The 16,245-nt window shown below is 30.2% G+C and overlaps 1 protein-coding gene and 1 pseudogene across 1 annotated transcript in view; both read left to right on the top strand.

Annotated features, from left to right (window-relative positions):
• The window catches only part of LOC115241199, a 38,265-nt pseudogene extending 25,025 nt beyond the window's left edge, over nucleotides 1-13,240 (top strand).
• Nucleotides 12,920-16,245, top strand: part of LOC115241200 (odorant receptor 22c-like) — a 3,608-nt gene continuing 282 nt past the window's right edge. Inside the window, exons 1-6 of the mRNA XM_029816854.1 lie at nucleotides 12,920-13,182; nucleotides 13,452-13,721; nucleotides 13,992-14,460; nucleotides 15,184-15,283; nucleotides 15,438-15,563; nucleotides 16,030-16,185. Of these exons, the coding sequence (XP_029672714.1) occupies nucleotides 12,930-13,182; nucleotides 13,452-13,721; nucleotides 13,992-14,460; nucleotides 15,184-15,283; nucleotides 15,438-15,563; nucleotides 16,030-16,185 (1,374 nt within the window). The 5' untranslated portion in view covers nucleotides 12,920-12,929. The remainder of the gene's footprint in view (nucleotides 13,183-13,451; nucleotides 13,722-13,991; nucleotides 14,461-15,183; nucleotides 15,284-15,437; nucleotides 15,564-16,029; nucleotides 16,186-16,245) is intronic.

Raw genomic sequence — 16,245 nt, 5'->3', positions numbered from 1 at the left:
AAATTAGGTGTCAAATAATATAATGTTTGATTTCTTTTGAGAAACTATTTCTAGGCACTTGGAATATTAACATTAGTTTTTGGTTTCTTTTAAGAAACTATTTGCAGATATTGGACATCCCGCAACTTTAGGACATCACTCCTGGATTGGTGCTTTTAGATATGTGTACTATTCTATATATATAATAAAATACATGCGCAAATCAACATATCATTTCAAAAAATTTTTATACTTTTTTGAAAGTATTATGATATATACAAAATTATATATATGAATATAACGTAAAATGTGCGGATACTTAAAAAAATATTTCGAGACAAATCGAATGGGTACCCCGATATCAGTAAAATATCGGCAAATTAATTTATTTAAACGCTACAGAAAAATAGCTTAGAATTAATTACTTGAAATTATTTCGATTTATTTTATCTTGCAAAGTGTTTGAATTAAAATTTTTTAAATTTTGCTGTTATCGGGTTCGATTCGTCTCGACAGTTGGTACCCAAGAATTATTTGTACTCGCACATTTAACATCAGCGGCTCTAACGTTCAACGGATCACTTAACTTTTCTTTGCGGATCGATCTTGCAGAAACTGATGCAGAAACAAGACGTTGGTCGTTCTCCATCTTTAGGATTGTTCTTCTCTTTGTCGAATAATAACCGGCGTATCACCCGGCGGAGGGAGGGCCTTGTTAAAATCGTTGGGTCTGTTATTCTCTATAAAACGTGGTACTACGGCGATTTTTTATAACGATATTTTAAGGTTTATAAGACCCATTTTATTCTGTTAAAACAATTACCCGCGAGATGAAATATATATCTTATTGTTGATCGTGACATTCGTATAAAATGAGATATTCGATAATAAATCGGGCGGTGGATGCTATATTACAGATCTCGAATGTCTGTCGAAATATCTTTGTATATAAAAATGATAGTGGTTACATAGCGCGCGCGTACGTGTGTGTGGGTCTCGATTATAATAGAAATTACGCGTATCGTAATCGAATATTATGAATACGACGATTTATTTATTTGTCGCGTTTGCTCGCGAATTTTAAATCACAATTTATTTTATAATTTAATCGTTGATTTCCATCGAAGCTTTGTCTATATCTTTGCATTTTGAATATTTCCTTTGAAAGTCTGCGCAAAATGCGCCAGTAGTATAAATACTTTCTTCTACAATTAAAGACGATTGATAATTTTATTAATGACTCTTTTGGTCGCGAATCTTTACATTATATAAAACTTATTAAGAATTTATAATTGTATGTCAATTATTAATAATAAATATCGCGTAATTAATCGTTGCTAAAAAACCTTGTCTAGTCGAACAATTTCTAGAAAATTTTTTCATTATACGCATATTTTGGACATTTAATGAACCTGAGAGCTATGCCGGCGGTAACGTATAACATTTTCGAGTGAAGCAAATTTGATCGTTCTGAGACCGATTAATGACGTCATATAATTCATCTTGGATTATTAGGGATACTTGAATTATTAGATTAATTAATGAAATACTTAGTAAGCGTTCGATGTTTAATCAGGGCAAAAAATCTTGTGCTTTGAAGCAAAAATAGCATCAAAAACGAGACTTTATATTATTATATTATTATAGACTTTATATTATTTATATTATTAATACATTATATATTTATAAACATGAAAAAATTAATTAATGCTGCTAATGATTAAAACTCTGTAAAAAATAAAAGATTACAAAACTATAGAAAAATTATAGTAGAATAGACTTCTGTTTCTCAGAAATCAATTTTTCGTATGTCGTATCACATATCAAGATGTTTCTAACATAAGTCTCGAGAGAAGTACAAAAATATTTTGAAGCTCCTTTTTCTCTCTATTCTCTCGATTACTGTCTCTTTTGCTTCCATTTTATTTCAAAATATTAATATAATATTATATATATATATATATATTATATTAATATTTTGAAATAAAATGGAAGCAAAAGAGACAGTAATCGAGAGAATAGAGAGAAAAAGGAGCTTCAAAATATTTTTGTACTTCTCTCGAGACTTATGTTAGAAACATCTTGATATGTGATACGACATACGAAAAATTGATTTCTGGGAAATAGGAGTCTATTCTACTATAATTTTTCTATAGTTTTGTAATCTTTTATTTTTTACAGAGTTTTATATTTTAGCAGCATTAATTAATTTTTTCATGTTTATATATGATCGGTAATAAGTATGTCAGGTACTGTCAGGTTTTCGCAAAATATTATAAATCGAGATATCTCTTGCATTATTGGTTGGAGCGTAAAAATTAAGAGTAAAAAGTTTTTTGTATTTTGTGGCGTGCTACACGGATTCTAATTAAAAATCTGAAAATGCGAAAAAATCTACTTATCCTAATACTTGGATGTGTCTTTGTACGACATGCGAAAAATTATGATTTCCGAAATGCGGAGATTTATTCTATTATAATTATTATATTTTCCTATAGTTTTAAATTATTTATATTATTAATACATTATATATTTATATTAATCAGATTCTCTCGAAATCTACAAGGCGACTACTTTTTGGTCGAACATACACGGACAAAAATGCTGTTGCTTCAATTAAAGTCTACGTTGACTATCCAGATATTTGGTCCAATAAAAATATCATTGAATGAACTATATATGTTTGTGGCAGCCATTTCCGAAATGCGGAGATTTATTCTATTATAATTATTATATTTTCCTATAGTTTTAACTATATTCTTTCGAATCCATGGAATTTTAATCATTAATAACGTTAATTAATTTTTTTTCACACGCACACACACATATTTATAAAATTATTTACATATTAACTCTAATTACCCATTTTTCAAAATCAATTAAATCAAAATTATACACATACTTAATATTTGAACTGTCAAATATGCGGCTCAGCCATGATAGCTTTTATTGATATGAAGTAATGCACAGCGCAATGTCGAGATAACCAATCATCGCGGCAAAGAGGCAACAATACTTGCAAGTATCGATTTAACAAGTTTTTTTTTAAGAGTGGATAGGCGGATGTGAGGTAGCAAGATGTGCGAAACGGGAAATTAACGGTTGAGCTCAAACAATTGACCCTTAGAATCCCGACATGATTGTAAGTGCAAGTTATTGTTCGGTCGCGATTTTACGGTTTAATTCTCGGTTAGTTAAGCACGTGCTAATTGAGAGAGAGAAAGACAGCCGGCGTCTTCAAGTGGCGAGACTAAAGTGATTTCCGCTATTTGTGCTCAAAGATTCTCTTTGAAACGAAGCGTAAAAAATTTATACATTCATGTAAATGGAAATGATGATTATATTCTTGGCAAAAGATAAAAGCAAAGATAATTATTTCATAAAAATAATATATTTTGTATAAAAGACGAGCGCGCACAGCTTACGTCTTTTATGAATAATCTTTTGTTTAATTAAGTTTACAAACTAGTAAAATTTTTAGTTTTTCTTTTAGTTCTCAAGAAAATAATAGAGTTCTATTATATAAATTTTTTTAAATGATATTAAAAGAGATTGAGAATATTAATTAAAATATTAAATATTGTAGGAATATTAAAATAGGAATAAAATTTTCTAAATCAAGTAAAATTTGACGATTTTAAGAGCTACAAGTTGAATAATTTCAGAAGAGAATGATCTGACTGCTCAAAATATCAAAGTTTGATTTGAAAGATGTTTGATTTGAAATTGAGATAAAAAGCCGGAGAAAAATTTCAACTCGAGTAAAGATAAAGTATATTTTATTCATTTCTCACTATTCGTTCCGCGTCCTTGCTCGTATAAGCGCGACTAGTTCTCCTTGAATTATTATGCTGCGCTGAAAGAACGTTTCTATAGAGATACATTAATAATGCATCAATCTACCTATGCAAAACAGTATTTTCTTAACTATTCTCACTTTATTCGTGACATGCAGAAACTTCGAAGTCAACGTTTTCTAGAATTTCTTTTTTTTTTGCCGAACTCCGAGGGGATGATGTATTGTATTTTAATGATACGGATTGCTCACCGCGGTCATCGGTGCATGCAATATTTAATGCGTTGACTATTCTATAGACCCTAAGTTTAATACTTGAATAAAACGCATCGTGTCTCGCGATGATTCCTGTGTATAAGTGCTGGTGGGGATAAATTTTTTTTTTACGAAGAAAAATAGTACATTGTCAGCCTTCGATATGGATGCTACTGAACATTCGAGATACGCAGGTTCGTTTTCGTTTCTATTCTTTATTAGAATATTTGTTTAGTGATCTTAGAAGAGTTAATCATTTTTTTTATTAAGCCGTAGTATGTTAACATTATTATGAGTATATTGTTCGAGTTAAAAAATACAGGCTTCTGTTTCTAGAGTTATATAAAGTATATATACCAAAATTTTAGAGTTATATAAAGTGTATGCACAATGTAATATTTTTGAACATCATGATTTAAATAATTTCTCCATTACTTAGGAACTACTACATTATTTAGGAACATTATAAATATAATTTATAAGCATATTTTTTGTAAAAGAAAGACGGGATATAAGACAGGGCTTAAAGTATTTGATTTTTCCAAGCCGGTGTAGGAAGGAAAAGTGCGGATTAAGATATCGAAAAAGTGATATAATCGTAAAAAAAAAAAATAAGTGATATAATAAATTAATAATTTAACTAATGTGTTATGAGTTGTGTACTTTTTAAATATTTTTGCAATTAAAAATATTGTTTTGGAACAATTATTTCGTTAAATTAATCGGCGAGTTCACGTAACCGCGATATTTTTCCGCAGCTAGATTTTAAATGGGCGGTGGAATTGAATCGCTATAGTCTGGAATTTATCGGTCTTTGGCCGAAAATGGAAGAAACGACGCGGGAGAAGTTAATGGCTAACATACGTGTATTTCTGCTGATAATCATGGTAACCTTCGTTTGCGTGATTCCCTGCATACACTCTCTGATAAGAGTTTGGGGAGACCTGATGTCGATGACAGACAATCTGCAGTTCACTTTACCTTTGGTGTCGATGATAATGAAGCTCATCATCATGTGGAGCAAAAGAGCTGGTAGATACGTTTCGCAATTTTTCTCGTAGCGGAAATTTGGACAGGAAAATTAAGACTCCTTAAAAAAGGATAATAAAATAACATGTAACAGTAGAATATTAAATTTTTTTTTATAGTACGATTAAGAAGAGCAAGGAATAATAGTACAGTTATTTATGCTAATACATACGCTTCGCATGTAGCTTAGTAACTCGTGCAACTTATTCTAAAGTATTGCGATTAAGAGAGCTGCTTGCTTTGATCTAATCATTCCTCCCAAATAATTTTAAATATACATATGAGACACACAACGATAATAAAATTTTCTGAACTTGCTTTATAATAATCTTCCAAGTTATAATAAATCTTTCTTTATAATAAATCATTCAAGTTACTTTATAACAACCATTGTAATTTTATCATTGCAAAATTATCTATGTTGTTACATTTACCCAACGATCCCGATTTTTTCACTTGACTTTAATCACTTAAACGTTATAATCTACCTTTTAAGCTCTCGCGCCGATTCTGCACATGATCGCCAAAGATTGGCTGAGTCTCAAATCCGATCAGGAGCGTAAAATCATGATAAGATGCGCACGGATCCCTCGTATGATCATAATCTGTGGATTCGTCGTAATGTTTGCGTCGTTTATTCTGCTGTTTATTCTGCCGTGTTTCGGGATCACCATGAGATATATCACGAACGTAACCGATCCGGGCAAACCGTTGCCCCTGCAGACGTACTACCTGTACGACACCGACACGAGCCCCTACTTCGAGCTCACGTTTCTCGCGCAGGGGGTCACCCTCATGATATCCGTCATGGGTTACACCGCGATTGACAGCCTCTTTGGATTGCTGATTTTTCACGTTTGCGGCCAGCTGGAGAATCTTAAGGGCCGGTTAACGGACGAGAGGGATTCAAATTTCGATCGTGTCCTGGCGGACGCCGTAACGAATCATGTCCGCCTTATCAGGTTTCGTATACATTGCGTATTCACTGCCTCGATGAATGTTGTTTTACCGTCGATGATGAAGATTGAATTCATTCGACAAAATTGATATATATCTCCGATAGAAAAATTGCGTGACAGCTTTCTCGGGAGACCTGAAATTATAAAATTGTACTTATGATTTTTCAGGTACAATCGTTAAGTAAACGGATACAAATAATTAATACGGTTCTCTCATTTTATATTAATTTTTATATAAATTTTATTTATTACAGATGTATTGAAGTTATCGAAAATATGTTTACTTTGATGCTTCTTGGATTATTCCTCTATTTCGGTACATTATTTTGTCTCTATGGATTTTTACTAGTTACCGTAAGTTGACAGATTTCTTTTTCGCGATCATAAGAAGAATATTTAATTTATCGCTTTTAATTTGTCTTATTCAATTTTTTGCTTTTATTGTATATATTTAGGATAAAATTTAAATTGTATTTAAATTGTACCAAGTTCGGTCTTTATAACAAGTGAACTATACAAGTTTTAAGTTGATTTATCATGCCAACAAAATAATATGAGATATCTATATCTCGCGCAATTATGCATAATCGTAGATATAAATATACGATATAAAGTTGCGAGCAAATTATGTATCCGATTATACGAGATAATTTTATTATGTAAAACATATTATTTTTATATTGCGAAAAGTATATATATATAGAGAGAGAGAGAGAATATCTCTAAAATGTTACGCAGATGTACACGGAAAAAAAAATTAGCTGTCGTAGCTAAAAACTGCGCGTGGTAACTATGATAGATTTCAGTCGTAATATATGGACAGCGAACATCTTAGCTGTGATACCTATTTATTAGGTGCAACAGCAAACCGTTTTGCTGCAGTTTAGACATTTATTTTGCAAACCATGATTAGCTATGGTAGCGAAAATTTTTTTTTCCGTGTACATACGCATAAAAACACAACTTTTAGATTATTAAAATATTTATTCATATAATAATTGATATTGCTAGCGTGTGCTTTTTTCTTAATTAATCGTAGGTTGTTACCGATGGACGTCATTTGTCTCTCGTAAGATTGTTGTTTCTTATAACGGTCCTTGCAAATATTTTTGGGCATATGTGCTTATACTGTGCAGTTGGAGAATTTCTAATAACGCAAGTAAACATTGTTTTGATTCTCTTTTTTATTAACATAAAATTCATATTTTACTAAAATAAAATAAAGAGTGTAATTAAGGATCTTGATTCTCGTATGTTTTAACAATTTCTTTACTCCTGTAATCTGTGACATTTTGAGTAGTATAAAAATTAAAAATACTAATTGGTCAATTTTGATAAGTTTGATAATAATATCATATTCTAGTGCGAAAGTATCTATCGTGCTGCGTGTGAATATCGTTGGTACGAATTGGAAGCAAAGCAAGCGAGAAACTTGATTTTATTAATGATGCGCGCAAATAAGCCACTTTACGTAACAGTCGGAAAGATTTTTCCTCTAACGATGAATGCCTTTTGCAGCGTAAGTGAATATGTAATTATAAATTTGTAATATGTATTTCAGTTATTTTATTAAAGAATTTAATATTCATATTTTATATTTAAAGAGACATTTAACCATATAATGCTACAATTGTTTAAATACAGCTTATTTAATATTTCAGCTATTGAAAACGTCAGGCGGTTATATATCGGTTCTGCTTGCACGTGATTAATATATACTGAATTGCATTGATATATAATTATTTTAATAATGAAGGAAAGAGAGATGATAATAACAATGATATTATCATAATGATGATAATATTAAACATCGACAATATTTAATCTGAAATATGATCGTATTTTATTTCAAATATATTATAAAAAAATCATTTTGTTTGTTTTTTATTTTATATATGTGTTTCGTATATTTTATTTATTGTTAGATTATATTTGACAAATGCTATGCTGAGCTCTAATAATCTAATTGAATCTAGTAGTGAAAAAGTAGTCAATGTATTACTATTGCCTTCAATATCAATTATAAATAAAATTGTGATTATACTCCTTTACTTCATATTAATACAGAAAATTTATTTGCAATAGAGAAAAAATAATTTACCTTCTTGTTTTCTATTTGTCGTGGCACTTTTATAATTTTGTGTGCTTTATATTCTTTTGCATAACGATTTGGTCTATTTAATTTTAATTGGAAAAATTAATTGTAATATATGTGTGTTATAATTAATTGGATATAATAATATCGCATCTTTCGCATATATCGTATTCAAGAAAATATATGTTTTTACGAAAACTCCAAATTATTAATTTTCAAATTATTATATTATTAAATTGTGTGTATACTGCTAACTTATGCGACATTTTACACATTTTCCATTGTATATAATACGCTTTTTTGTACAATATATTCTTTCCTTTTATTTTTTTTGCCCTCTCTTCGGGGACTCATTACAAATGCATTATCTTTCGATACGATAATGCGTACGTAAAACATTATAAAGTGCAGAAAACAAGTTTCGAGCATGAGCTCGCAAAATTGAGATACAACATATGTTATTGTCATTGTCATGTTATTACCAATTCTTCTATTTATGGCTTTTTTTTTCTCTCCCTATCTATGCTCGAAAAGTTTTGTTATGAAACGTAGAACTGCTATCAACTAGGGAGAGCATTTGTAATATTTAATGCATCTAGTAGAGAGGCACTTGCACTTATGTCGCGAGCATGCGTAATGATCATTTTATACCGCAAAGTGGGAAAAACTCCTCTTCACGTGTTAGTCTTCGACATGGACATTTCAAGATCTTCGGGATACAGAGGTATTACATATATCATATCATACATCTTTTGCTTCTAGTGTGTTTCACGTTCTAATATGTACGTTTTTGAATTGACATAATATTTCATCACAAATAATAATTTATTTCTGTCACATACACATTTCTTTTGTGTCAAGATATCAATCTTCTACGATTAGATAACGATTTACGTGTAATTATATTTTGTTCAAGTCTTTTATTTATGAAATTAAAGAGAAAACATTGTTAGATTTCGTGTGGGCAGTTGAATTACATCGCTTGGGTTTGAAACTGATCGGTTTATGGCCTAAGACCGAAGTTGTGAAGAAAAGTCACGGATCTGACATTCGAGTGGGTCTCGTCTTTCTTATGGTGATAATTGTCTCCGGTGTTCCCCTTATATGGGCGCTTATGCGAGTTTGGGGCGATATGGTGCTTATGATAGACAATTTGCGAATTACATTACCTCTCATAGTGGTTTCGATGAAATTTATTATTATGCGATGGAAACGAACAGGTATAAGCTGGACTCTATTTGTGATGTAAAATCTAATCTTGCATTTTTTTTTTCTTCATCGAATCGTGTCATGGGTTTTATCGATTTATTACTAGAACCATATTGGATTACGATTTCGAAAAAATCAAGAATTATTAATGATTAAAAATTGTAACATATATATACATATCAAAATAAATTAAAGTATCAAGAGACACGGTAGTGTCTCGCGCCAAGTTCACGCAAAGCAGCGAGGCACTCCGGGTATCTATACGTGAGTCGGTCAGTTGCGAGTACCTTAGATTGTCGGACCTCGATAACGGCTGAACTGATCGTATTTTTAATAGGCTTAATTGACAGCTTGAGTTTGAATTATATAATGAAAATGTCTTTATTTTTTAAAATATACACGCGAGATTTTTTCTTTTTTTCTTTTGAAAATAAAAAAAAACTTATTAATTTAAAATCTTTGCATCCAAACACTATTGTATACTTTTTTATATTTTCAAGTTTTGTTAACCATCGTAAACACAATGGCGGAAGATTGGATTGCGTTAAAGTTAGCCGCGGAGAGGGATGTGATGATAAGGAAAGCACGAATCGCACGCTTATTCGTAATCTTCGGATACGTTATAATGATATTGGCATTTGTCATGCTAATCATTCTTCCTTGTTTTGGCATACAAATCAGGCACCTAACGAATCTTACGGATCGGAACAAACCGTTACCGCTGCAGACGTATTATTTCTACGACACAGATCAAAGCCCGCAATTTGAATTGACATTTCTTGTTCAAGTCATAACGATCTCTTTAGCAGGTATAGTTTACACGTCGGTAGATGCTTTCTTGGGACTTGTGATCCTTCATATCTGCGGCCAGTTGGAAAACTTTAGGTACCGAATGGTCAATTTGGTCTCGTGTAAAGATTTCAACAATGCTCTCAGTAACAGTGTGGTGACTCATTTACGACTCATCAGGTGTGGCTATTGAAAATGGTATCAATAGAATGTTACAATTTCAGCAAAATCTCTAAAAAGAAAAATCAATTTTTCTTTTGAGAGAGAGAGAGAGAGAGAGAGAGAGAGAGAGAGAGAGAGAGAGAGAGAGAGAAATAAATGCTAAAGTATAATTACAATATCAAAGTATCTTTGATCGATGATTGTTCAATATTCAGTGTTGGATATTGTGCATGTTATTGTTTTTCTCCACTTAATTTGTATTTTTTAAGTTTGTGCATTCAGTCGTTCGTCGAAGAAGTTCGATGCGTGTACATATTTTTACTAAAAAATGTCCAACTAAAAATTTAATAAACGATATCTCGGATCAAAGATATTTTATATATGATCTTTTGGTGTTTTTAAATGCGCGTATAAAATTTTATTGATTATAAGATGGCATTACTTTAAACATTTACAGACAATACTTATAGGTTTGCTGATAACATTGAAGATACGTTCACTTTAATGATGCTCGGATTGTTACTCTATTTTGGTATTGTGTTTTGTTTATGCGGTTTCTTGTTGCTTAATGTGAGTTTTATACCACGGGTATATTTTAAAATGTCAAAATGCGTTTTAGTTTTCTTTCTAATTTTCTAATTTTTTCCCAAAGTCCGTGATACTTATTTTACATTTATTTGTTTCTATTAATTAGTGAGATGTATTATTCAGGTGGTCTCTGACAAAAAAATAAGTAATGCGGGTCTTCCACAAGCATGCTACATGGCAGTTGCTGCTCTCATTTTATTATCGCATACTTTTCTCTATTGCGGTGCCGGTGAGCTTATAACACAGCAAGTAAGTCATATATTTATATACGAGAGTAAATCAGATATATTGATATGAATAAATAAAGTAAATCATATATTTAAATAAATTAGTATAATATAAATTTATACAGCTTTGTACATCTCTTGTAGTCAATTAATATTTCATATTATATGTTCATAACTGCATTAATAAAATTTTTATATATTACAATTGTGTTTGTCATTTTTCGTACAAATTTCAAATTTAATGTCACATTGCTAAGAAACTGTTGAAACTCATATTGTTACACAATTTGTAAGGCCATTTATATAAATATTAATTAAAATTATAAATAAATATTAATATTAAATCGTTGATTGAAGTTGTTTATCTATTTCGTTGGATGGTGATATAAAATCAAAAGTAAAGTTTAATTAATTTTTATTAATGTTTATGAGAACGGCTATACTCTGAAATATACATGATGATATTCATGTGGATGATATTCATATATCGTTATGTGTATATTTGTTAAGTGTAATGCAGTATATCGTGCAGTGTGCGATCTTGAGTGGTACAACTTGGAGTCGAAAAAGGCGAGGAATCTTATTATATTAATGATACGAATCAACGAACCCTTCCGTATCACTGCGGGAAAAATTGTTCCATTAACGATGACCACCTTTTGCAGCGTAAGATTGTCTCTAATTTCATTTACGTTTTCCGTCTGCATTCTTAAAAATTGATTACCTTTCATATTAGACTTTTTGGCCAAGAAAATATCGTCTAATTATTAATCTCAATTTTAACATATGTTGCGTTGTTATAAACATGATATGAAAATACAGTCAACATTAGTGTGCAAAAGTTTTTCTTTTTTAAATGTATATATTTTGTGTACTTTGTGTTTATAATATATTTGTAATTAAAAACATATTTATTTTTAGTTACTGAAAACATCAGCTGGCTATATATCGTTCTTATTGGCAAAGCAGAGTTGAAGATAGTATACATATCAAAAGTAATAGCGATATTATTATTCATTAATTTTTTTTCGAAGAAAAGAATATATAGAACATATATTTCCAATTAGATATATATTACAATACGGATAGAATAAAATTGTATTTAGTAATTGTTGCAATAGAAATAAAAGTTTAACATTGTTAATTTCTCTCTCTCTCTCTCTCTCTCTCTCATTGTATTTGCTATATTTATGATAATTTATATCATTATGTATTGTAATATGTGACAGCTTGTATTATCTGTCTCATTAACAGAACTCAATATGAACGCGTTGCATCAGAACATTAATCATTTTATAAAATAATTGTTGGCGCATTCTAAATTGTTGACAAATATGTCATATAAAGTCGTAATTTTTACATTATCTAGAGCAAAGCAGGATTTCATTGAGAAAAAATGGATGGCGCGAAGACTCACGTGAGAAACTCCGATATACTACGAAACTACTCCGAAACTACTCATAGCTACTTTTACTGTCAAAAAGATAGCTATGAGATATTTATTACAGCTCGCACTTGATATGGTAGCACCGCATTCATCATGTTTTTAACAAGTATGTCCTTTGCCACGGACATTTGAAATGCACATATATTTGACATGTACGTATTACAGTTCACTTGATACAGTTTACTTGATGCGACATTATACCTTCTTCAGGATCTTATTTTCTTTTTTTTTTGTTTCAGTTTTTGTGTTTTCTATACAGAAAACTTTTAGCGCTACGTAACATGTAATTACATGCCGTTATTTCTCGTTACAAAGTACGAAAAAACTTTTAAAACAAGTTTGATATATTCCCGATGTATTTCACCGTAATATCTCTCTCGTCTTATTACATCAGATGGTGACATTTTTTGTAACTTATTCTTATGTTCATCAAGTAGTCTTATTACGAGAAAAAAATTGCGGTCAACTATGGGAAATAGCATTTTTAATATTTAACGCGTGTTCTTCGATAAAACAGCCAAGCTGCAGTACTCGCATTACAAGCATGCGTACTGAGCATTGTAAAGTGGCAAGAAGAGGGAAGATCTCCTTTGTCGTATTCATATCAGTCTACAATATGGATGTTTCAAAATCCACAGGTTACAAAGGTATTAACTCAATAACGTACTATGTATCTTTCGCTCATAATATATACGTGTTTTATATATATATATATATATATATGTATCTTATGTTGTAATAATTTTCTAAATTGGAGTATAATGTTGCATTACAAATACACATGTAATATTGCATTGCAATTTTACGCGCTATCGCATTTCTATTACCTTTTGGCAAGATTATCCTTTATACAATTCACATGTAAATTTAATTATTATCGCCATCCTCAAGTTTCTTAAAAAGATTACTTTGCCAGATTTCGTGTGGGCGGTTGAATTAAATCATTTAGGTTTGGGATTGATCGGCTTGTGGCCTACAACCAATAATGCCGTGAAAAGAAGGATTGAACTTGACATTCGCGTGGGTTTTATTCTCATTTTGATGATATTTATTTCCGGTGTTCCGTCTGTATGTGCGCTTGTGCGTGTTTGGGGCGATTTGGAGTTAATGATAGACAACTTACGAATTACATTACCTTTATTCGTAGTTGCGCTGAAACTTGTTATTATGCGATGGAAACAAACAGGTATGTCTGGACTTATTTGTAAAACGTATGGTTTTACATTTTGTTTCTTCGTCAAATATTATTCCGATTTGTTAGTGCAGTATTAAATTATGATATTACACACAAGTAAGGAATTATTTATAATTTATTTGCACATTTTGCATATATATATGTGTGTGTGTGCGTGTGTATCGATGATTTTTTTTGATTCATTAACTTACAAACAGCTATAATAGCTGTATAGTTTAACATTTTTATACTGCCGATTTAATTTAATTTAATTTTTTTCAGTTCTTTCATCCATATTAAACATGATGGCGGAAGATTGGATAGTGTCAAAGCTAAGCGCTGAGAGAAATATAATGATGAAATATGCGCGGACTGCTCGATTATTCGCAATTTATACATATGTTGTGACGGTATCTTCGTTCGCTTTGGCCATCATTCCTCCATGCGCTGGTCTACCATTCAGATATCTGACAAACCTTACAGATCGGAACAAACCATTACCGATACAGACATATTATTTCTATGATACAGATAAGAGTCCACAGTTCGAGTTGACATTTCTTATTCAAGCCTTAACGATACTGCTGGCTCTATTCGTCTATCTGTCGGTAGATGGTTTTCTTGGACTCGTCATTCTTCACGTTTGTGGTCAATTAGAAAATTTAAGACATCGATTAGCCAATTTGGTCTCAGGCAAAGATTTTGACAGAGCACTGAGTGGTAACATTACGATACACATAAGAATCATTAGGTGTGAATTTTGATTACAACAAGAAAGTTTTAAATAGCAGAATTATTTGATTTTTGCATGAGATTTTTGATATTCAAACATAAAGCTCGTTTTTTTCGTGTATGGTTTAATTATACAGAATATTATACTCAATGATATTTGAAATGCTTTAAAACTCATTTTTTATTTTTGTTTCTTAAGAGCTACATTATATAATATTAAATTTTCTTTAATTTATATCTATAAGTTATATTTTTAGATATAATATTTTTCTTTATATTACAACGCGTCTATACATAAGATACATTTCTTTTTATTTGTGTTTTTCTCTTTATCCAAAATTTTATTTAAAACTTTTTAAAAATTATTTATTGAAAATTATATTTAATAAAACTTTTATTAAAAATTATAAACTTTCTCTCCAACTCGTAGTAGAATTTCCTTTCTGTAAATTTAATATGTTGCATTATAATTGATTAAAATATATTTTATTAAATAGTTGCATTTCTGAAGCATTTCATTCATCGAAAATTTATTTGCAATTGCTTATAACGCACGAATTTTTTATATCCATATATTATTATCAAAAAGATATCCAAGTAGAAAATTAACAAACAATGCAATATTATCTAATTATTATGTATATATATAATTTTTTTAATGTTACACATGTATATAGAATTTGTTTAATGTCTTAATTACTGATTTTATTGTTATATTTTTTAAACTCGAACCCGTACTTAGGTTTGCCTATAACATCGAAGATATATTTACTTTTATGATGCTTGGATTGATATTATATTTTGCTATTATATTTTGTCTATATGGATTTCAATCGTTAATTGTAAGTTTCATTAGTGCAAATTTATTAAGAATATTAAAAAAATATACCCAATTTATTTTTAAAATAAAAAATTAGGCAATATATATTTGCACATTATTATTATTATATTCATATTAACTTTTACATTAATTTTTGATCCAGATCTATTATTCAGATGATTACAGAAGGAAAAATAAATGATGCGGGTATCTTACGAGTAAGCTACATAGTATTTGTTGTTGTAATTCTATTTACACAAATGTTTCTCTATTGTTATGTCGGAGAGCTGATAACAGAAAAAGTAAGTTACATATGTATGAATGTAATGATAAATGTTCATGTTAGTCTAACACTCGCTGATAACATGACAAGATGATTTTGATCTTGACATATATTATCAAGATTACGATTCTGAGTAATCCCCCCAAAAGATCTTAGCTGTCGTTTATTGTTTATGTAAGTAGTCGGGAAAGAATATGGCCTCTGCATTTGCTATTTTTTACGGAGAGCAAAATCTTTATATTATCCGATGCTTTAAGTGCAAAACGAAATTGTATGATTTTACATGGGTTTAAGACTTTTTTCGCGCGGTATCGAATATTAGACAGAAATTTATCATGTAATGATAAATATGATCATGTAATGGTAAATTTTTAAATCTAATGTAAATTTTCCATAAATTTTCTTCTAACTTTTATTAACGTGGAAACAATCTAATCTTTGAAATAACATAATTTTCATATATTATTGTATATATATTTGCTTAGTGTGAAGAAATATATCGTGCTTTATGCGATCTTAAGTGGTACAAACTGGAATCGAGTCAAGCGAAAAATCTTATTATATTAATGATACGAATCCAGAAACCTCTTCGTCTTACTGCAGGAAGAATTGTTCCGCTAACAATAACTACTTTCTGCAGCGTAAGATTATTAAACATTTTTATTTTAACTACTCTTTGCAGCATTATATATATATATATA

The sequence above is a fragment of the Formica exsecta genome, unplaced genomic scaffold (genome assembly GCF_003651465.1).
Source record: "Formica exsecta isolate Colony F162 unplaced genomic scaffold, ASM365146v1 scaffold47, whole genome shotgun sequence".
Classification (NCBI taxonomy): Eukaryota; Metazoa; Arthropoda; class Insecta; order Hymenoptera; family Formicidae; genus Formica; species Formica exsecta.
Note: the sequence above shows the minus strand (reverse complement) of the source record. Positions and strands in the feature narration are given on the sequence as shown.